Source organism: Emydura macquarii, unplaced genomic scaffold (genome assembly GCF_026122565.2).
Source record: "Emydura macquarii macquarii isolate MOO-44397 ecotype Brisbane River unplaced genomic scaffold, CSIRO-AGI_Emac_v2 contig_1043, whole genome shotgun sequence".
Taxonomy (NCBI): domain Eukaryota; kingdom Metazoa; phylum Chordata; order Testudines; family Chelidae; genus Emydura; species Emydura macquarii.
The window spans coordinates 14,149,129-14,171,512 of NW_027131180.1; the positions used below are offsets into that span (position 1 = coordinate 14,149,129).

At 41.7% G+C, this 22,384-nt stretch overlaps 1 protein-coding gene across 2 annotated transcripts in view; it reads right to left on the bottom strand.

Annotated features, from left to right (window-relative positions):
- The window catches only part of EFHC2 (EF-hand domain containing 2), a 76,869-nt gene extending 55,609 nt beyond the window's left edge, over positions 1 to 21,260 (bottom strand). For both annotated transcript variants that reach the window (XM_067545315.1, XM_067545314.1), the window contains exons 1-3: positions 21,112 to 21,260; positions 12,779 to 12,967; positions 6,653 to 6,803 (exon numbers count right to left, since the gene is read on the bottom strand). In XM_067545315.1, the coding sequence (XP_067401416.1) occupies positions 6,653 to 6,803; positions 12,779 to 12,967; positions 21,112 to 21,153 (382 nt within the window). In that variant the 5' untranslated portion in view covers positions 21,154 to 21,260. The remainder of the gene's footprint in view (positions 1 to 6,652; positions 6,804 to 12,778; positions 12,968 to 21,111) is intronic.
- Between the last annotated feature and the right edge of the window lie 1,124 nt (positions 21,261 to 22,384).

Below are 22,384 nucleotides of genomic sequence, written 5' to 3' on the forward strand. Positions count from 1 at the left end.
GTGTAGGAGGTAAGACAAGGCCCTCCAGCCACCGCAGCAGTACTACTCCCAGAAAGACCATCTGGATCACAAAGCCCATGCTTCCCTCCTATATTCTCTCCACATGGAAAATGGGATCAGTCAGAAGGAGCCTTCTCAGCCTCCTACCACCATTCTATCAACCCTAAAACTTGGCCTGTGGACTTCTTTCCCGTCATTTACTCCCTTGCCTCTATTTGCTGTTCTTCCCTCATCCTGCCCCTTTCCTATCACTGTAGCCCTTTAGTGCCCAAGCTGATTCTCCATGCCTATTATGCTTCTTACACCCCCTCTGCTTTCTTTCCCCACACCCTTCCAACTTCCCCCATTCAGCCGTCCTATCACTAAATCCACTCCCCTTACTCCAACAATCCCTTCTCCTGCAATTCAACCTTGGGTGCTGCACCATCCCCCTCAAAAAAAAAATCCATACATTTTCAGTAATAATTAAATATCTTTTTTAAAAAGCACCAGAAGGATGTTCTTGTAGTTAAGACACCGGACTGGGATTTAGGGGATCTGGATTCACTTCCTGGTTCTGCCAAATTTCCTGTGAGACTTTGGACAAGACACAATCTCTGTGCCTCAATTCTCCAACTGTATAATAAGGATAATTTTACTTCCCTCCTTAACAGAGGTATTGAGAGATTATAACTATTAACATTTGAAGTGCTCTGGGGAGAGAACCTGATGAGGAGAGTAGCCATTTCCCTAGCCTAGGAGTCCATGCTGAGCTTGTGCACTTCTTGGTATTTCACAAACCCCTGTCCCAGAAACAGTTGTCTTTCCCATTAATGAAGACTTGCTGGAGCAGGCAAAACCCCCCTGGCAGAACCTCACCTCTATACTAACTACAGCCAAATAGGTGGACAAATGTTGTCAAGTCCCTCAGCAGGACTTCAATTACTTTTTTACCCAACCAGTTCCCAATTATTTGGTGGTCATGGCTGCTCTTCCTATCCTAAAGCCACTCCCAAAGACAAGCAATAAAGAGACTGGATTTATATGGCTGGAAGGCTTATTCTACCACTACTCTATAAATGAGAGTAGCCAACTGTCAAGCTCTCTTGTCTAAACATACTTATATTCATTTTTCTGAAATCTCTAAATTTGCTGACAGTTTGCCAGAAGAATATAAGGAACAGTTCCTGGCTATAGTTTTAGAAAGACATCTCACAACATCCATCTAGGCTGATGATGCTGATGGGGCCTTGTGTTCTATTGCCACTGCCATTTCCATGAGGTACTTTTCCTGGCTGCAGGCTTCTGGCATTCCAAAGGAGCTGTAAAATACAATCAAGGAGTTTCCCATCGTAGGGTCTAAGCTATTTCCCAGCAAAAATCAGAGAGTGCTATGCACACTCTAAAAGACTCCCGTGTAGCACTTCCTTCACTAAGAGTTTAACACCCCAGTGACAGAGGAAACAATTTATTGACCACACACTACTTATAAGATTCATGAAGGTTACAGAATTCCATGAAGAGAAGGTCTAAGATCTCTAAATGTGGCCAGTTGGCTTTGTCTACAGCTGGCCCTTCTCACCAGACATCTTCAACTTCCAAGCATTCATTTTGACTTCTTGATCAAGGACAGCACACTGACCATATCTTCTCAACCAGAAGACACCTCTCTCTCTTTCACAGTGCTTGGAAATACATCACGTCAGACAAGCAGGTGTTCAGCAATGTAAGGGATAATCCACTTCACCCCCATCATGGTAGTATCTGAGCACCTCACAAATGTTAATGTTATAACCTTGAAGTCCTCGGGGGAAGACATTGAATCTGGAGTGAAAACTTCATCAGGAGAAGAGGATGAGAAATGGGGGTGAGGTAATACCTAGGGGTTCTTCCATTATTTCTCCGTTCTCTGTTGTGTTGAATACAGTAAGTGGACAGGTGGCAGCAGGAGCCTAACCAGAGATTTCCTGTACTGGAGTGGGAGGAAACCTCCTCTTAGATTGTACTTGAGATGAAGGTCTAGCATCCCTCAGAGCAGCCCAAGATTAGTAAAGCCATGAGGGATACTGCAATGTCTGAGTAGCCCATGGTGGGGGATGCCATTCTGGAGCCTCTTTATAAGAAAACTAATCCTGATCCTTAGGACTCGTAACCCTGCTATGAGGTATATAAGGTGATCTAAAAGACCTTGAAGGTGACACAAGTTCTTCCCTTTCAAAGCCTGAAGAAGAAATGTAGGGTTTCTTCAAAAAAGGAAGGGGTAGTCCCCACTGGAGTTTGCACTGGTCAGGGTATAGAAGACACCAGCAGGTCCAAAGAAACCAAGGGACAAGGTGGCTGGAGCACCAACAAGGCGATCGGTGATGTCGTAATAGTATGAACAGGCAGTGCTCTCTGTGCAGACTACATGAAAGGTGCTGGCAGTGCTGACCCTGATGGCAGTGCTGATTGTGCCAAAGGTGCTGATAATGTCAACAATGCCAAAGACACTGAGTTGACCCAACTGGAACTGAGTATAATAATGGAAAGCCTGGTAAAGGGAGGCAGAGAAATTCCCTTGTAGACAGGAATGCCTGCGGAGGCAATGGGACTGAGACAGGTAAGTCTTCAACAAGGATAGTTGGAGAGCCAGGGTCTGAATCAGCGGTACCAATGATGTACCAAGTAAGGATGAAGACACTGGTCTCAATGACCCTAAAGGAGCTGAAGTTGACAGTGTCACCTCAAATGGCGCCAGTGAGTGCTGATGCTTGTGATGCGCAAACCAGTACCGGAGTGCTTACTGGAAGTCTTCTTATGAGGTGAAGGGTCAGAATGCTGGGAGCATTTTGAGGAGGCAGTGGGGGAGGGTGAAGAGTGATGTTTTCCCACAGACTTGTGTTTGGGAATCCCAGGTAGCAGGAGGAGCACTTCTTGTTGACCTGATTTCATTGTTTTGTGATTGTGGTCCAGTTAGGAAGAGGGACACATCACCTACTTCATCAGCTGCACTATGTGGTGGAAATCCCTCATACTTTTTGTCCTAGTAGGGAAGGGGGTACAAGTACCACATTTGTCCCTCAGAAAGCCAAATCAAGAAGCTTTTATGCCTATGTGACACAGGTTAAATGGCCCTGCATGTGCTTGAATCCTGATGATTTTTCTTCATTCCAAATGACCAGTTTTTTCCTAAACTAGAACTAAGTAACTACACTAACTTATACACTAGAACTAACTATACATAACTATATAAAATTATTTAGAAAGCTGGCAAACCTAAGCTAAAGCTATGGGGAGCTCCAACTCTCACCATGAGTTGTGAGAAAGAACTGAGAGGGCAGCAGCGGACCTGCCCTTTTTTATGCCCTTGGCTAGAGGCATGAGGAAAGATGGGGCACATGCACCACCTAGTGGTATTGCTGGCAAAAATCTCTGACTCAAGTACATTGGGTGCACATACAGCTGCAGAATAACGTATACATGCACAATCACTTGAAGGAGAATACGTAGGTATAAACATAGATAAATGTATAAAAATAACGATATGAAACTAACATGATATATGCCGTTGTTATTCTTATCTCTTTGCTTATATGCTGCAGTTTTTTTCCCCCCACACCCTTTGTCTGTTCTCTCACCTTCCTCCTTTTCAAAAGTAAGCTCTTCTAGGTAAGAACTGTATATCTGTATCCTATATCTGTACAGTACCTAATACAATGTGGCCCTACTCCTGAATGGAGCTTCTGAGGATTACTACAATATAAATAATAACACTAGACAGTTGAATCTATAACTGAATGTTCTTAACAACTAGTGATTTTGGATTTCTTTTTTAAAAAACAATGCTTTTAAATGTTCTCTTTGCCTGACTACTTTTAATGTGCTCAGGATACATAATACACCAGTTACAGAAGTTTTCACATATGCCAGTAATAGAAGTTTACTGTCAATTACTGTGTTCAGCCAAACTGTGAGAGACAGTTAAAAATCTTCTTTAAAATATACTTTCCCACCATTTTTAAAAGCCAAGTTAATACATACTTCTTATGTTTCCTGGGTATTACAACATAAAATATAAATTCCTTACTGAAACATTGTATTTTACATCTTACCTACATCAGGCAACTGAAAGCTCACCAGCTGCCATGAAATTTAGAACACTTAAAATCTTCATTTTGTCTCTATGAATCATTTTATTCAAATGGCTTGGCTGAAAGGTTTTCTATCCATATCATCTCCCTGTAGACCCACACTGGAATTATAGTCTTTTTACCAGCCCAACTGGCAATAGGGTGTTAAACAGGTTTTTTTTAAATTTGGGAATAGTTCTTTTGAGTTAGTATTAATGCTTCAAGAATAGTTTTATGCAGTGTTGTTGTAGCCGTGTCACTCCCAGAATATTAGAAAGACAAAGTGGATAAGTTCTGTTGGTGAGAGATAGAAGTTTTCGAAAGCTTCTCTCTCTCACCAACAGAATTTAGTCCAATAAAAGATATTACCTCACCCACCTTGTCTCTCAAGAACAGTTGCTAATTCTGTAGTAAAGAATCACAGAATTCTGTAGTAAAGAGTTGTAGAGGCCACAAAGGTCTTCCAGATAGACTTGTATAATGCATTTAAAGTATTTTTGCTTCTCTACAATAATATTCAAGGTAAGTTTCAGTAACTAGGACCAAAAAAAAAAAGAAAAAAAGAGAGAGAGAGAGAGAGAGAGAGAGAAAACTCCAATAGCAGTTAGCACTAGCTTCAACCAAGTACGTAAGAGATAAGTCAGAGCCTTCCAGTCCTCACTGGAACCTGAGCAAGCTGCCTAGGACACTAAGCCCAGCAGCCTCGTCTCTCCAACCCCTACCACCACACAGGCAATAGTGATAAATATTTGCTCCAACACTCAAATCCAAAGGAATGGAGAGTGGTCTTGCTCTATCTTGCTTTACTGAAACTAGCCTCCAACTTCTCTCCAGAGGGGTATCCTATGTCTTATGGCAGGCTCTCAAGCTTCAGATGCACCAGCTTTTGAAGATCATTCTAGCACCCAGGAATAACTGTGAACATCTAACCCAAAAGTAGCTTCTCTCATTTCTGTACCACATGAACCAAAGAGCGGCTTTTCCTGCTGCCATCTCCAAACGCTCACAGGTGGGGATTTTATATTCTTCATATTTTCCCAGGTTCAGAGAATCAGAGATTTGACAAGCCTTCATCCAAAGCCTGAAAGAGCATTTGCCCATGTAGGACTAGGAGCACCTATTGGAACCAGAGCCAGCTCCTCTGCTGAACAGTCAGCGTGACCTCGGACCACAAGGAGGGGCCACTTAACACCAGGAGAGGCAGTGTCATCCAGTACACAAAGCACTGTCTTAAGTAAAAAGGACTCCTGGATTTTAATCCACTTCTAACACTGATCAATTAGGTAACGTTTCTGCTTTATCTCTGTTTAACAGAAAGGGAAATTAATAATACTTATCTACCTCAATGGGGACTGTGTTGATTGAGTAGTTAATGTGTGCACATTGATGTATGTACTAAAATTAATGAGAATGTACACAAAAGGCTCCAGTGATTAGGGAAACATGGTGGTCCCCAGCCCTCTTGCTTATTTGTACTATTATCTTTTACAAACATTTCAAATGCTGGTAAGTATATAGCTAGTCCCATAAACACCAAGGAATTGCAGCTGCATTACACTTCTGCTGCTGGGCCATGATCTGCAGATCACACAGTTTTTATGTAAAACCAGTCCATTAGATTTAAAGTTTATCCAAAAAAACACAATTCACTTGTCCTCCCCCAAAAGGCTGGCCCTGTGCATGCTGGTGTGAACACAGTGCACAAGAATCAGTGGGTGTCAGTGACAAATTATTTAGCAGGTCCCTTCATAAAATGTTAAGACCAGCTTTAGTAATAAAGGAACTGAAGGCTGGAGGCTCTAAAAGCTGCTGTACCTCCTCACCAGAGGTAGATGCATGCTATCCAAGTGGCAATAAACAACTTTAGAATTCTATAGAGAAATTACTATGAGTTCCAAGGTAGCAGCTGAGAGATAAGAGTGGAAGTCTATAATATACACCTTGCCTTTGGAAAAATAAGAATTTACAAGACTGTGCTGACAGGCTCATAATCATGTTATTTCAATCATAGCTCTGTAAAAATAAGGACTCTGTCCAGCAGCTTGGTCACAGAATGTTCTATCAAAAACAGGAGGTTCATCTACTAGGCCTGGAGCCTCTAAACTCAAGGAACTTCTCATTAATGTCCATGGCAAGAAAAGGAATTCTATCTGTACTCTTTATCATAGACTTGTAGTCAATATTCGCTACACTATGGACTTTTCTACATTACAAAGACTTGGCCAGCATAGCTATGCCAGCAGAGCCCCCTAGTGTAGATGTGGCGTAAGCCAGCACAAGCTCTGCCAACATAGTTGCACTATCTCCACAAACATTAACTATGATAACAGAAGCACTCGTCCGTCAGCACAACAGTGAGGGTTTTGTCAGGAGAGCTATATCAGCTACAGGATGTGATTTTTTTTCACACTCCTAGTGGACATAACTATGCTGGCAAAACTCTGTAGTGTAGAACAGGCCTATGTAAGCAGCTGCTTTATGTATCCTTTTAGATGGACAAAAACCACATGAGGAAAAGCTTAGAGGTGAAGAAACAAAGGAAAGTCTACCATAAATATAGGTACCTTGTGGTATTCCACTATTTTTGACTTGGGGTTCAACCACTTGAATTGTGTCATCTTCAAGATAGAAGTATATTTTACAATGTCTTATTCTATATAACTCTTGATTTTTTTCAGGAACTTCTTCATCAAAATAGGCATCAAAAGATAATACCTATATAAAAAAACATAAATAAAGAAATATAAAGTACATTAAATGACATTTTTAATATTCTTTTGGATGGCATTTTTATCACCATTACATCTGAGTAGAGAAGGGAGAGTCCAGTAAAAAATATAAATCAAATATAAAGCTTTCAGCAGACTATTGTCACAGAAAAGGCCCATTTCAGCTTCCTAAAACTGGGTGCCATCTAGGGCTGTACAAAACAATCACTTCAAAACTTACCTGGTTTTGTGTTTCAGTCAGTGTGCAAATCTCAGGGAAGGCGGGCAGGCCTCCCCAAACACAAATCTAGGAACTTCCCTTCCTTTAACTTACAGGAGTAGTAATCCTAGAAAACATTTTGTGTGTGCAATGCTTAGTGGTTCACGACAGCAGATTTCACCACTGGAGACCCTAACTGACATCTTCCATATTGTTACATGTACTGATGAATTTTGCTCTTGGCTATTAATACTCATTTGTGCACATAGCAAAACTACTAAACAATTTGGCACTATTTATTGTCTTTATTCATGAGGTCAAGCTTGGGGAAAATTGTAAAAAAATATTTGTATATAGCACCAAGAAGAAGCTAGGCACAGCAGAGACAGGCATGAAAGCACTAAGGAAACTTGCATAGTATTCCTTATGTGTGGCTCAAACCAGTGCTAATTAGTATGTCTTTCATAAGCATTATATTTTAAAGATTTACTTAATGAAATAATGTATTTTTAATCTGAATTCCATAGATAAAATTGTCTAATGGTCTAGTTATCCATTCTTCATGCCATATAGGTACTTTATTTAAGTGGGACGACAAGCAGACGTGTCTGACAGAAGTGGGCTTGGATATTTCTAAAACTTCTAGATAGCTGTCAAAATTATCTACATAACATAATACATAGTTGTTAATCCTTTGCCTTTCTTTAGTGTTTCCATCAGAGACTCTCAAAGTACTTTTACAAATATTAATTAAGTAGACTTCAGCACATCTCTGGGCAGGTATAAATCTCCATTTCTACGCATGGGGAAATTAAGACAGAGAAGGGCCAATGCTTTGTCTAATATCACACAGGAAATTCTGGGGCAGATCTCCTGGTTCTCAGTCTTGTTCCTTAATCGGGCTATCCTTCCTGCTCTGTTGAAGAAGGATGTAAATGCAAGAGTGGAGAATCTCTCTTTACAGAAAAGGGGTTAAAATTTACCCTGAAGGAACAAACCTTTGCGTCTTGGGCAGCTTTCAGCACTTGAACAGTACATGACAATGTCCATCTGACTTCAATCCTACTCCTGCCCCAAAAAACCCTTAAGCACTTTAGTAACCTTGATTATCAGTTAACAAGTGAGTTAACACTTGAACTTCAATACAACATTAGCAGTTAAAAAACACAACAAATCTGTAAGTTATCAGTTAAGGTTATCTAAACAGTACTATATAGTTTCTGATCAACTTAGAGTTGATATAGTTAAAAAATAAGGCCAAAATTTTTACAGTTGGTGTCTAAGTTGGGCACTAATACAGTTTTCTAAACATGGATTTAAGTGCCTGACATTAGGCACCCAGATATGAAAATATTGGCTAAATTTTTAGTGGCCAGTGAAGTCAACATAAATAATTTTAACTTTGCCAAACACCCCTCAACAATCAACCATGTCAGATGATGTTACTTAGGTCTTTAAAAAACTGGATGTATTGTGATTCAGTGGACAAGGAGACATGTTCCATTCCTGGCTCTGCTGCTGACTGACTGTGTGGCTGCCTGGCAACTTTCTTAAACTCTATGCCTCAGTTTTCCCATGTGGGGACACTAATGCTCACCCACCATTGTAAAGAGCTTTGATGCAACTGCTATATAAAAGTCATTTGATTATGACTTATTTTTAATTCTGTAGAAGCTTAAATCTTACATCTGGCAGCAAGGATAACCATGGGAGGTGACTGGGCAGCTTGACTTACATATAGATAGCATCTCAAAGAAGTCATGTTAAATGATTAATTCCTCCAAGGAGGTAAAACCCAGAGAATGGTTTTGGCTGATACTATTCCCCCACACTCTCTTTCCTCTCCCTGGGGGAAGTATCATCCCTAGCTTCATTCCTGACATTTCCTACCACCCTCTGGAACCTCTCCCTTTCCAAGCCTTCAAGCCTCTGCACCTCAGTTATTCACACCTCCACCCAAATTTCCACAGACAACGAGTGCTTGTTCTCCCACTTAAATAAATCTGGAAACAAGCTGATTGTGCAGGGCACCTGGACCATGAGGCTTGCCAGTGGCTGGTATGTCCTCCCACTCCATTCAGTTCTTTACACAGTAGTGTGTTCTGGGTGCCAGAAAATCTCTTGTCTTGTACATTTAGTAGAAAAATACTTCTGCCATGGGACTCTTTGAAGTCGTGGTTCCATCATTTTCTATTTTTTCCTGTAAGCCATACAATGTTCCATAATTAAGACTAAAGAGGGAAAGGTTGGTAACTGCAAAGGAAGATACTGCCTTTACTTGCCCAACCCTGCAGGACTGGTGTACATAAAGAATCATCTGCCTTTTGAGGAAGGATCCTGTTAAGACAAAGTTGCTTCTGCAAGGAGGAGACTTGGTGCCTCAGACACATCAGCGTGGAGAACAGAAGAGCGATTTCATCACCCTCCTGTCTGGACAGCACATTTCCACAGAGCACCCTTCTTCTCAGAGCTTGTGAGTACCCAAAGGAGACATTCCACCACTATCCCTCAGGAACATCAATGTGCCAGGGAGAAGCATGAAATAGCAGCAGTGCCTCAGTGAGAATTTAAAATTAAGCCAATATTTCAGTTATAAGCACTCCAGATATTTTTGTTATATTATGACAGGAGGGTGAATATTTACTTGCTTCTTATTGAAAACCAATTTTATCTATACCCTTCAAACTTGGCAAAATAAACTCCTCTTGCCATAAAGTAAGCATGCCAAGTTTTCAGCTTCTTGATTAAACAGATGTGAGTAGGCTAAGTACAGCATTTATAATGAGAAGATTATTTGCAAACCTACCACTGGGGCACGATCATGGGCCCATAACAATGCAATGCATTACGTGCTGACACATCTCTACACATTAATGCCCTGATCCCCTCACACTAATCCATACAGTTGGTCCCTTGTGCCCAAATGGAATCTCACTGACTCCCTTGGGAATCCATCTAAATGGAGGAGCTCACATGCAAGGACCCCTGTTCAAGATCAGGTCCTAAATAATAATTCATTATCTTACTGAGTACTCATATACCCATGACTTGCTTTACTTTGTTAGACTAGTTTGCTCAATTAAGCTTATTGCTCCACAAACATTGTTCCTCTTCACACCCTTGTTTATGAATATGTTAATGCTTTGTAAGACTGAAATATATGCAATTGCTAAGTCATTCATTTCAATAATGCAAAGTCATTTAGAAAGGATGGGGCAGAGGGGAAAAGAACAAGATTGCCTTAAACTGAAAGATGACAAGTAATTTTTTAATAAAAAAATATATCACATAAGGCATAAGCGCTCTAAGAATAAACACAATTTAGGGTGACAAATCAAATAACATTTCTTCTATTGGATATTAAAGGTCTTAAAATATTTTGGTAGTCAATCTATCACAATGATACATACAATAGCTATAAAAGTGAACTACAGATCTTCAGTTGCAGTGTGAAATTCATACTCAGTGACACATATGCTATTCTACCCATTAACTGGCATGCAGTTTCAGTTTATACTTAATGTATTGTGCTTAAGCAAAGCATTTTGCAAATAACTGAGAGATGGAAATATACAGCTGATATCTGTCATGACCCACAAGTCTTGAGCCCAGGCCTGCAAGGTTTATGGCCATGCTCTAACCCTCCACTTGGCATCCTGCTGGCAACAGCTTACCTGAGACCCACGAAGCCCAGCCTCAGTGTGAGGTATCCTGGACTGGCCTGACTCTAATTCCTGCGTCGTGATTCTGACCTCTGGTTTGTCTCCTATCGCTGACCTCCCAGTATCCTGACCCAGCTAACTCTTGACTCCTATCTCATGACTGTGGAGTCTGGCTCCGACTACTAGGCCTGTCTGCCCATGACAGTACCATGCTGTGACAGTACCAACGGAAATGGGAGGATCATAAACATCTACAAGAGGTATTTTAAATTAGCAAGGAAGAGAACACTGTGGATAACAATCCAAACCTTCTGAGGTCTCTCCAAATCCCTCAACTTTGGGGAACTTTATATTCCTGATAGCAATCTAACAGCTGACTCCTGTTTACTATATTTGGATGTGAATATCTGTCCTCTTTCTTTAATTAAAACTAATACAAGTTTTAAATCAAAAATAAGAAGAACAAACAAGAACAGAGATTAAACCAACTCTGTGGGGCATCTGGAAACAGCATTTAGTTTGGCCTACCTAATAGTGTAGTTAGATGGACAAATTATGAGTCATGTTTCAAGCACAAAATGTCTCGTTTGTGAACTCTTAACCTATTTAAGAGATTAAATGTTCACATACTTCCTCCTGAATATTCAAAACTGTAAAAACTTATTTCTTCACTATTAATTGGTTAAATGAGGTACTATACATTCCCTTCTTCCAATTTTAATTCTATTATTAGATCTTGAGGAAAGCTACAAAAGGAGAAGAAATGGGTAAAAGCAGAATACATTTTAAAACAAAAAAGTAAAAGTAAAAATTTAAATAGTTTATCTAGTTTGTTGAACCACAAACCTGAAAATGGTGTAGTGTTAACCGTGCATGTGAGCTACAGTGCAATAATATGATTTACAATCTTATTTCATAAACGTGGGTCTCAATCCTGCATGCATGTACATACATTTGTAGTACCAGTGAAACCATTTGGACTACTCACATGTACAAAGTTAAGCATGTGCATAAGTGTTTGCAGGATTGATTGAGGCCTTAGTACTTTCACAAATCAAAGGATCAATAAGTGCTTACACACATTAGTGCATTTACTTGTGAGCAGTGCTACTGACTTCAAAGGAACAGCTAATGTGAGTAAAGTTGCTTTTGTACTGGTTGCAGGATCAGGCCCAGCATGCATTTATAACTGATGCTGGCTAACCAAAAAGATGAATGTGTGTTTGAACTGCAGTTACTTGTATGACTTATTTTAAAGCAGAAATTGAGAGATTAGAAATTCCTCCTAATACTTAACCGCCACAAGAATTGTATCACACAATATTTCTGTGCAGTTTGTTTTAAAAAGAGGCAAAATGCTGCAAAATGACCTTTGTCACTAGAACCTAAAACAACTTTAAACATCAAATATAGTGATAGCTTGATTTTTGTAACATGGTCAAATATTACAGTTCTTTGATAACTTGCTAATTTGAAGGATGTCACTACTCCATTACCAAACAAAAACAATAATAGTTTAAATCCCAAATCCTACAAAGGGATCAATCCAGCTAGACCCTTACACCCATCTGGAGTCCTAGGGAAATCAATGGGGCTTGCACAGGCATAAAGGTCTGGATAGGTGGATTACTTGGTAGAATCAGAGCTCAGAACCCCAATCCTGTGCCAGTGAGCCCGAGCCCATGCACAGCTCACTGCGGAACAGGGATATGTTATCAATTACATCTTGTAACTCTTCATATATGAGCTCCACTGATATTTTTTTAGGTTACCAGATAATTTCTTGGTCCCAATATATTTCACCAAAAAGAAATATAACATTGTCCATCCTTGTACTTTATGTCCCGCAGAAATCACAATATACCCTCTCATCCTCCAGTTAGGAGCTTTGTGGTGGACTATTTAGAAAATTGTAGTTAACATATTGATCAATTCAGCTATACTTAATACTATTGAAAAATAAATGTTACCCATTGCTGCAGAGAAAATATTTTCTTTTTGTTTAGAAAGGTTTTTTGTTTAACTAGGTCTTATACCTTTTTTGGCACAAATTATCCATTTGTAAAAACACTTTCCTAACAGAGACAGACTTCTACATACCTGTTTATCAAATGCTACCCATGAAGGAGCATCACTTCCCACACCTCTAGGAAACACACTATATGTAGGTTTCAGCTTTTGTCCACGCAGAGGTTCACCTCCTATTCCAGGTTTATCTTCTCCCACCAACATAGCAATTTTATTGCAGTAACCCCAGTGCTGAGACTTATGGAACTTTTCTTTCCCTAGCTGTACACAGATTGGAAGAAAGAGAATAAGTGATTACTAAATAACCATAAACCAATGCATTTAAATCAACAGCTTAAAAACTTCTTTCAAATTAATTTTAACATAAATGGTGATTCTAAAAATATATTATATAATAACCAGAATGCTGCCAGTCAAGTGAATCAATCCAGATGGCCAATTTTCAATGTCTGTCTTACAGATAAGGATGTTTGTGTTATATTTGCATCCTTGATACATTTGATCTCACAAGCACGCACACATGCACTTTTATACTGTAAATGTAGGACATAGTACTAGTGAGGGGATTTGGGAAGAGGGGGCATTGAGCTCATCTGTGGAACCACATCCTGGTTCCCTCCAACTTTTGGACAAAAATTACTTCACTGGTTCTCCCTCATCTTTTTGCATGCAGCTGTACCTATGCCTGTAGAAGGGTGAATAGAGCTCTCCTTGCTGTTCTTTCCCTGCCTCTGGCAATAGAAATTTACACCCATGTGTTTTGGGAGAAGTGAAGTGTTATTTAGGAGTATGAGGAGCGTGTCAAGGATGCATAATGAAAACAACTAAAGGAGTACTACTTTATAGCACAATGCACCTTCTTCTGAAGCATCTGATGCCAGCTACCTTCAGAGAAGGGACACTAGACTAGGTGGACCACAGGTCTGATCCAGTACGGCAATTTCTGTGTAAAAGATTTGGGGTGAGAGGGGGTTCCTATTTTTGTTCTCCATCTTTTTCTGACACTGATCAACTGCTCTCTTGTTCTGTTTCCTCATTTTATTACCTTAGCACCTCGCCAAACTGGAAAAGGTGGTGGGGAAGAGGCAGAGCAGGAGAAAGCTTTCTACATTTGAGTTCAAATGGGAAATAAATACAATAAAGATTAATTTAAAAAGGGAAATTTGCAGGCAGAAATGGCTGATTTATACCAAAAAGCTCTACAGAGCAGCACCATTTTTGGCATATCTAATATTTCTTATTTTTTCTCCTTCTGTTACTGAGGCAATAGCTGGGGAGAAAAGGGCATTGTCAAAAGCCTGGCCAACAATTAAGGGAAGCATTTTATCTAGGTAAAGGAAAACAACTCCCAGAGTGAGGTGTTGTATATCTCAAGCCTGTCCTGAGACAATCTTCCTGTTGTTCTGTTTTTTATTTTGGTTAGTCATGTCTTAAATTGTTAATTTAAGTGATTAAGACTTGCACCCATAGGAATTCTTCTGGAAATGTAACTTTTTATATGAAAACCAAATGGCCCAATAATTAAATTCCATCAAGAAACTTCCACTATCTGCTGCAAGACCTTATAGGGTTGTATATGAAGAACGCTTAAAATGATTATACACAGAATCACTATTAGAAGCAAACAACCCTAAAAAGGTTCTGCATCCAATAAACTTTTCAAACAGTGTGTATGTTAAAGGTAAGTCCCTTTAATTAATTAATTAATTAATTATTAAAAGAAAGAAAGAAAGAAAGAAAGAAAGAAAGAAAGAAAGAAAGAAAGGGTCTCTATACACATATAGTTTGTTTGGTTGCTTTGACCAAACACTGGAAATGAATACCTTTGTTGTACACTTTGGCAGTGACATCACTCTGACCTTCAGGTTCTTTCTGGAAATAATGGATAACCAGGAAACTGAAAGGTGAGCAAAGCCACAGAAGTTGCCACAATATCTATTCGTAATTTTTCTCGCCACGTTAGAGCTTATGGCTATAACAAAGAAGCCAAATTTAAGTTGACCGTTTTCTAGCCACGTACCAGCCAAGACTTCCTGCAGACTATCCAATATGTTTAGGGATGTGTGGTATTTGTTGAGGAGAATCACATTAAGGAACAATGATGCACTAGTTCTGGAGGCACTGACTGGAGAAGGGTGTTGCCAACGCTCATAGTTTGTTTTTGGGGTTGGTTTTTTTGGTTTTTTTGGTTTTTTTTGCAAGTGACTGGATTTCATTCAGTGGGTTTTGGAGCTCGTCTTGGGATACATGAGATGCCCGAGTTCCCTTGTGGTGAAGTGCAGCCCTGCAGGAAGCCAGCAGAGTCTCACCCCTCCACTCCTTGTCCTCAAAGGTGGGTCAAAGGAAGGAGGGAACAAAGTGTCCAGCAGCTCAGTGCAGCTCTGCTCCCTCCTCCCTCTTGTGAGAAACACGGACAGGACCATGCCTCCCCCTTTCCCTGCAGCACCTGGCCTGGGAAGGGGCAGAGGGATGGGAAGAGACTCTGGAGCTGCCCCCACAGCCTGGAAGAGAGAGAGGAGACCCCACTACAGTCCCCCAGCAGGCCTGGAAAAGAGGAATGAAGAGAAGGGTCAGAGGTGAGGCTGGGGGGGAGGGGGCTTGAATGGTGGAGGGTGAGGTGGCTGGGGGACAGAATCAATTGGTGGGTAGGGGACATGCAGATGTGGGCGTGAAAGCTCCTGCAGCAGGGGCCAAAATCACCTTACCCAAAACATTTGGGAGAGTGGCAACCCTAGCTATCACACAAACACTGAGGATGGGCAGGGGGAGCTCAAAAATCAAAATACAGCCCAAAATACTCCCTACACAATGTAATTTTTTTAAAATCTCCTGATTTTCCGGGGGCTGACTCATGATTTTTGATCTCTTGAGGTTGGCAATACTGGGAGAAATAGCAGAGAATGCATGAGGCAGCAATTGTTGTGGTAACAATAGTTGAGGGCAATTCCAATAAGCTGTTGAAGTCAGAAAGGCATGCATGGAATTTGACCTGTTCCAAATATTAGTGGCACAGAAGATGAGACCTGCCCCCCACAGCCACCTTCTTCAAAGGTCTGTAAACTCACTTTCAGATCTTCTGAGAAGTACCAGACAGAACTGCTTGAAAAAAGGTGCATCTCAAAGGGCTCTCAAACTTTTGGAACAAAACTCCATTGGTCAGCAAAAAGCCAGCATTCTTCCCCTCCACCCATTAATTTAAAAAGGCTGCATGCCCACGGTCATCATCTCAGCTTGTGATCTGCTGCACGGTGGGGCGAGAGGAACTGTGCTTGGACATGGTATTAAAGCACTGCATGACTGAACAGTAATAGTTACTCATGCTGCTACCACTGATTTAGGTTGGGGTTTCTTTGCCCTTAGTTCCGGTGAAGAAGAGAACAGAGAATAGGAGTGATGGTATTGTTACCTTTTACGAGTGGAGGCACATGAGACAGTACTAACAGCAGGAGAGCGGGATGGCAGGGGAGGAAGAGAGAGACAGTGCCAGGCATGCCACCGCACCACTTTCCTTACCCATTCTGGACTCAAAACAGCTCGTGCATTCTTTTTGCTGTACTTGGGCATAGCTCTCATGCACGAAACTGGGACATCCATTACAGAGATGATTCAACAGATGGATCATAGTTGTCAGGCTTCACAATTTTTTGTCCCAACAAATAACATCCCTAAAATGAATGCCCACAGCTTGTGGGGCACTGATGATATGAAGCTGAAAATGCTGCCATTCTACATGGATTAAAAATCAACCACCACACTAACAATAGCAATGCTAGTTGGCCTTTGAGACTGCTCCTGAAGCTGTGCTTGCTTGTCCTGTAGCTGTAACTACTACTACGAACACCATTGGTGCTTTAATCCTGGCTACAGGGGCAGGATCAGGAAAACGGAACTGAACAATATATTCTCCCCTGTTTTTCAAGGGAGCATGATAAACGCCTTAAAAGAAAAAAAAAAGGCGGGGGTGGGGGAGGGAAGAGTTCCTTCCTTTTCCCTTTGCAAGTAGTGAATTTTCCAAACTTCTGATGGATCAGAAGGCATTTCCACCAGAAATCATCCTCACCTCTGCAGCAAATGGAATATCAAAACTGGCACTGTTTCTGTTATTTCTACTGTTTCATCCAGTGAAAAGGGGGCATGAGGGCAGAATACAGTAAAATCCCTTTTAGGTACTTATAAGGTGCCAAATATCTTGATATAGAATTCTTGAGTCTAGTTAATTGGGATGCCCAAGCAGTTAGACTTTGGTCCCAATTAAGTAGAATGGCCATCTAACAGAATAAGCCATTTCAAAAGTAATACTGTTTTCTGGGAAGCTGCCGAGTTGGCAGTAGGATAGGGACAGAGCCTGCTGCCTACCCTGTGCCAGCTGTGAGATGTCCATCTTAGCAGTCTATGGTGTATAGCTGATATCAAGCGGAGATGAAACCTTTCTGCATGTATCATGGCTAAGGAAAGACAGTGCTGCTGGTAGATAAATTTTGACACATTCAGAACTAGAATGAGACTGAAACATATACAAAGGCCTCAGCATCATGAAATCACTTTATAAGCCCCAATTTAAATCATCATCCCCACTGAGCTAGAGCCATTGCCATAAACTATCACAAAGCTCAACCAGGACCCAGAGAGAAATCCCAGTTAGGCAAATATCCTGATTAGGCATGTACATATCAAATAAAACGGGTACCTTCACCTCTCCATCTACCCTTCTTCTTGCCCTTCACATAGGCACAGTAATTGGCATATTAGTAGCAGTGGCAACAGAAGAGAATGGTGATTGTATTTAGTGGTGATATAACAGCAACAGGAAGAGCAATGGTGGAATTAACTGCAGAAAAAAAATAAGCCAAGAGCTAAGAGGAGCAGCAATAACCAGATCACTAATACTTCTTGCTTTGGAGGTGCTAATGCTGCAACTAGATTTCCTTGAAAAAGATGAGGCACTGGTGGTAGTGCTTGTAGAGTAGTAACAGACACTGGGTTTGTGTGTGTTTTTTCCAGCATGCTTTATGAAAGCAGCAACCTCCACAAACATCCAGAACATCTGCGCTGCTGCTCTGCATCGGTTGCTTTCATGGTGAAGATAGAGAAGGTAAACCATTCTGTTACTCTGAATATGGTCTCTCTGGACCCCTGATTTGTGAAACGATGTGAATTCAAAATTAAGCTTGACAGCCAACATCTGAAGCAGTGCATAGAACTGCCTCTCAACAAAGATTGAGCGTCGCTACTACACTACAGCACGCACAGCAATGGAAGACCACCTCAGCACTGTGACACAGTACAATCCAGCTCTGCTGTGTTTCCCTGTACTTTGTACTAACTTTGACTTGATTTTTGAAAGTAACACATATAATTAGATCTCCCTGGACTATATAGATGTACATACACACCCAAACACACATATGATTACTAACTATATGCATATATTATACACACACATACACTCCCCATATATATGCAGTTATCTAGACCTCTAGTACGTACAGCCAAATACTGTATCAAATCTGTGATCAAGTAGAACCTTCATGGTTCGCAAAATCTGTTCAGAACTTCACTACAGCAATAGAGAGAACTCCTCACATTTCTCCCCAAAAACATAGACCTCTACCAATTAAGCCAAAAGGAGCTCTACTATTAGAAAGTAGGTCTTATAGCATATAATTGAGCAGTTCTGCTTCAATCCAGTGGATAGCAATGATACACATCTATGTAGGTATTTCTAATGCACCCATCACCAGAGTATCTGAGGAATCACATATACACCAACCAGATCATTACAAAATTAAACACAGTAGGCTCACAACTGTAGCAGCTGAGATAAAGTGGCTCTTAAACATTTTAGAGTGAGATTTCTCCCTGCCCACCACCAACCGGCCACTTCCCCTAGTCTTCTCCAAGGAAAGGGCACTGAGAACAGCACAAGCTTGAGCAATAACAACCAGCATCCAAAATATCTGAAGAATGATTACAGAATAGGTGAATGAGGCCACATGACTGAGTGGAATATTCTCATGAGGATTTAACTCTCCTTTTACCCTCTGATCCTTAACTTCATTTTGGCACACTCACTTTAGAGTATCTATGTACTGATATTCAAAAATATTTGATAATATTTGTGCTATTCAGCAAATTTATTATTTAAAATTCTCCATCCTGTATGGACAAATTTGAAAAAATGGTGGCTACCTAAACTCTATTTTCTTTGATTTTACAACTCGTGGTAAGAACCTCATCCTTTTACACATTTACAAACAGCCATGAATACTTATGACATTATATAAATAATGCTGTTGTCAGCTATGAATGATGTATTATTATTCTTAATTTTGTTTATCCCTGAAATGTCCTGGTTTTGATTTGGGGTTTGTTTGTTGTTTTTTAGAAACAGTGTATTTTTCTTTGATACATAAATAAGGGGAGTTCAAACTGTCCTAAAACCTACTGTTTAATTACTTACTTCCTCCTTTCTTGCTAAGTATGTCAATTTCTAACTTAAGCCCTCAAAAAGAAGGAATTTTATATATGTAACAATATTTTACATTTGCTTATTTCAATAAATGTGTAATGAGAAGGTGGCAAACTCCAGAATTTAAGTTAAGCCTGCTTGTGACAACTACTGTAGAGCCCAATCCTGCTGCCAAATAATTCAATGGGGGCTTGCCATTTATTTCCATGGAGGCAGAAGACAGCACCCACGAGTTCACGACTTACCTATAAGTGAGCCATAAGTGCAGGGGACTGGACTAGATGACCTCTCGAGGTCCCTTCCAGTCCTATGATTCTATATTGGAGATTTTCTGGTGCACTAGAGGTCAGTTGCCCCTCCAAAAATCTACTTAGATTTGCTACAAATGCTTTAAAGGCATGCTTTATATCTTTTCTGTTTGCCCTACTGAAAGCAAGTCTTAAATTGTTCTTAGTCAATGCTAGTTTGCAATATTACAGTGTGCATGAACACGAGAAGCACTAACAAAAGAGTTTGCACAAGACAATTAGTCCTCCCATCACTGACCCAAGACGGCAACGTGCTACTTTACAGCTCTGTGTGGATGCACAGATAAGTGCAAGTGAAATATTGATAGTGTGGACAATGTAAAATACCACTTACATGCGGGCAAAGAGTAATATTTTAATTACACACTATATAATTCCCCAGTGCAGACAAGGCGAGAGAGAATAAGTGTATTGGAAGCAAAGTCTCATATACACGAGAGAAAAATACCTATTGCTGACAATGGTTGTCAGCAACAGATACAGCTGAAACAGTACAGAACATGGTTGAGCTGCAAGTATAGACAAAGACAAGTTGTGTTTGTCCTCATCTACACTGCTGCTAGACCATGGTCATAGCAACAGTTCATCAACTATTGTCAACGCCTGATGTCAGCAATCGACATTTTTGAACAATCCTCTGAAAATTGGACCTACCCTCCCTTCTCCCCTGGGATAAGCACAATCATTTCAAATGTATGGATTCTATGAACATGATAAATATAAGATAAAAAATAGCCCTGAAGCAATCACATCTTGAGTTCAATCAAGAGCTATACTTGTATATATTGAGAGAGCATACGGGAAGTGATAATGGCAGATATGCTGAAGAGGGGTATATTGTGGAGGAATATCAGGGGGAACTTGGGGTCTGTTAGTGAACGGTTGGGACATATGTTGAAGGGGAGCAACACTTGCTCTTTCATGGCACTTTTCATCTATAGGTCTCAAAAGCCTTTACAAAAGGAGCCAAGTATCACTATCCTTATTTTCCCCACACATGTGAAAATGAAGGCACCAGACTTGCCTGGTAGATTAGACAGTATGTTGGGAAGATACCTGGAGGAGCATACAGAGGGGAACCTAGGGGTTGCAAAGGGAATAGCAGGAGGGAGCTAGGAGTCTTTGGGAAGGTGAGGGGTGATTAGAGAGGATATCTGGGGGGGACTGGCAGGTGCCAGGAAAGGGGCTGTGTGGTGCAGAAGGGCTGAACTGGGGGGTGGGAGCAGTGGTGCAGATGGAGGAGCTTGTGCAGTTGCTAGGTGCCAGGGGCTGGCGGGGGAGGTAGGAACTCTGTGGGAGATAGAAGGCACAAGAGAAGGAGCTGTAAGGGGGTTGCTAGGTGCAGGTGAAGGGGCTTTGCAGGGCTGCTATAAATACGAGGGGCTCTGGTGCAGGCGCTGCTAGGTGCAGGGTGGTATGCGCAGAGCGGTATGCGCAGGGGAGGGACTGTGTGGGGTTGCAAAGGGCTAGGTGCGAGGGAAGGGCTGTGCAAGGGGCGCAGAGGGGCTGTGCGGGGTGGCCAGGGGCAGGGGCTGTGCAAGGGGAGCGGTGGCATGGGCGGGGCGATGAGGAGCGGTGGGTGCAGGCGGGCTACGGGCGAGGGGGGCGGCGGCGCCGCTGCCACTCACGCTGCGGTTGAAGGAGTTCCCGGGCAGGAGCGGTAGCGCCATGTTCGTGCCGGTCGCGAGCCCGGCGCCGCCCCGGGGCTGGTGTTGCTGCCCGGACCCCAGCCGCTCGCGCCCCCACCACGCGCTGCCAGCCGGCGAGGGAACGTGAACGCGCTGTTTGGGATTCTGTTGCCTAGAGACCTGCGTCTGACATCACAGGGGGAGGCGTCATGACGCCAGAGCAGGGCCTGGCTTGGGGAGTCCCTGCTCTCTGCTGTCCCCTGCAGGCTCGGGGCGCTCACTGCACCTGCGACTCTGGGGCGGGCTTGCTGCCTCGTGTGTCTGGATCTGGCGGCCCAGCCTCCGCCGCAGCCCCGCGAGCTGGGCTCCCTTGGGCTTGTAGCAGGTCGCGCCCCAGTGGGGGCTGCCCTTAAAGCTCCAGTTCCCCGGATCAGGGCGGCAGTTCAGCCTGTCTTCTCTGCAGGGAGCTCAGCGTCCAGCGCTGGAGAAAAGCTTGGCAATGTGACCCCCCACCACACACATGCACCATCCATCAGGGGTTAGAGTCCTACGTCTTTGTTCAATCTGGCAGGTTGCACAGTTCGAATCATAACATGTAGCTGGGTGGCTTTCACTTTCTGCTGCCTATGCACTGGTCCCCCGCGCAGCTCTTTGCATTTCCAAAATTACAGGGCAATTTGTAAACACTTTTAATAATTCAACAGTTTTCACTGACATTAAAAAGAAAAAAATGAAGTTTTAGTCAAGAGCTCACACGAAGTAGTAGCAATAGGGCTCTGAGCACAAACAAAGCTCTTACTGTCCATGGAGTTTAATTTTTCCTTGTAAACAAGACACCCTCTTTGGGGTATTGTGGAAGCTCAGTGCACTTTCAAAACATAGTCCAGAAAAGCAGCAGCTCTCTGTCCTTGAGTTCTACATGGCTGGTTAATAACTTTTTCATCAAAACTGTTAGGCTACAGAAAAGGGGATTTTTGACTAAACAATTTTTTTTTTTATTATTTGCAGAAAGTCTGCTTTCCAGAGCAGATTTCAATTTTTAATAAAAAACTGGGCAGCCTAAAATGAAAAAGATTGTGATTTTTGGCCAACAACTGAATTTTTAGCCAAAAAAACAAATATTTTGATTCTGATGTGCCAAAACAGTGCCCTATGGGCACTGTAGTTCAGTTGCTTCATATCCCTATTCTCCTCTATGGGCTCCGCTCCCCTGCCAGACTTCAGTTCCCATAGTGCACCACAACCCTGAGACTCTTATAATGCATTGCCTTCT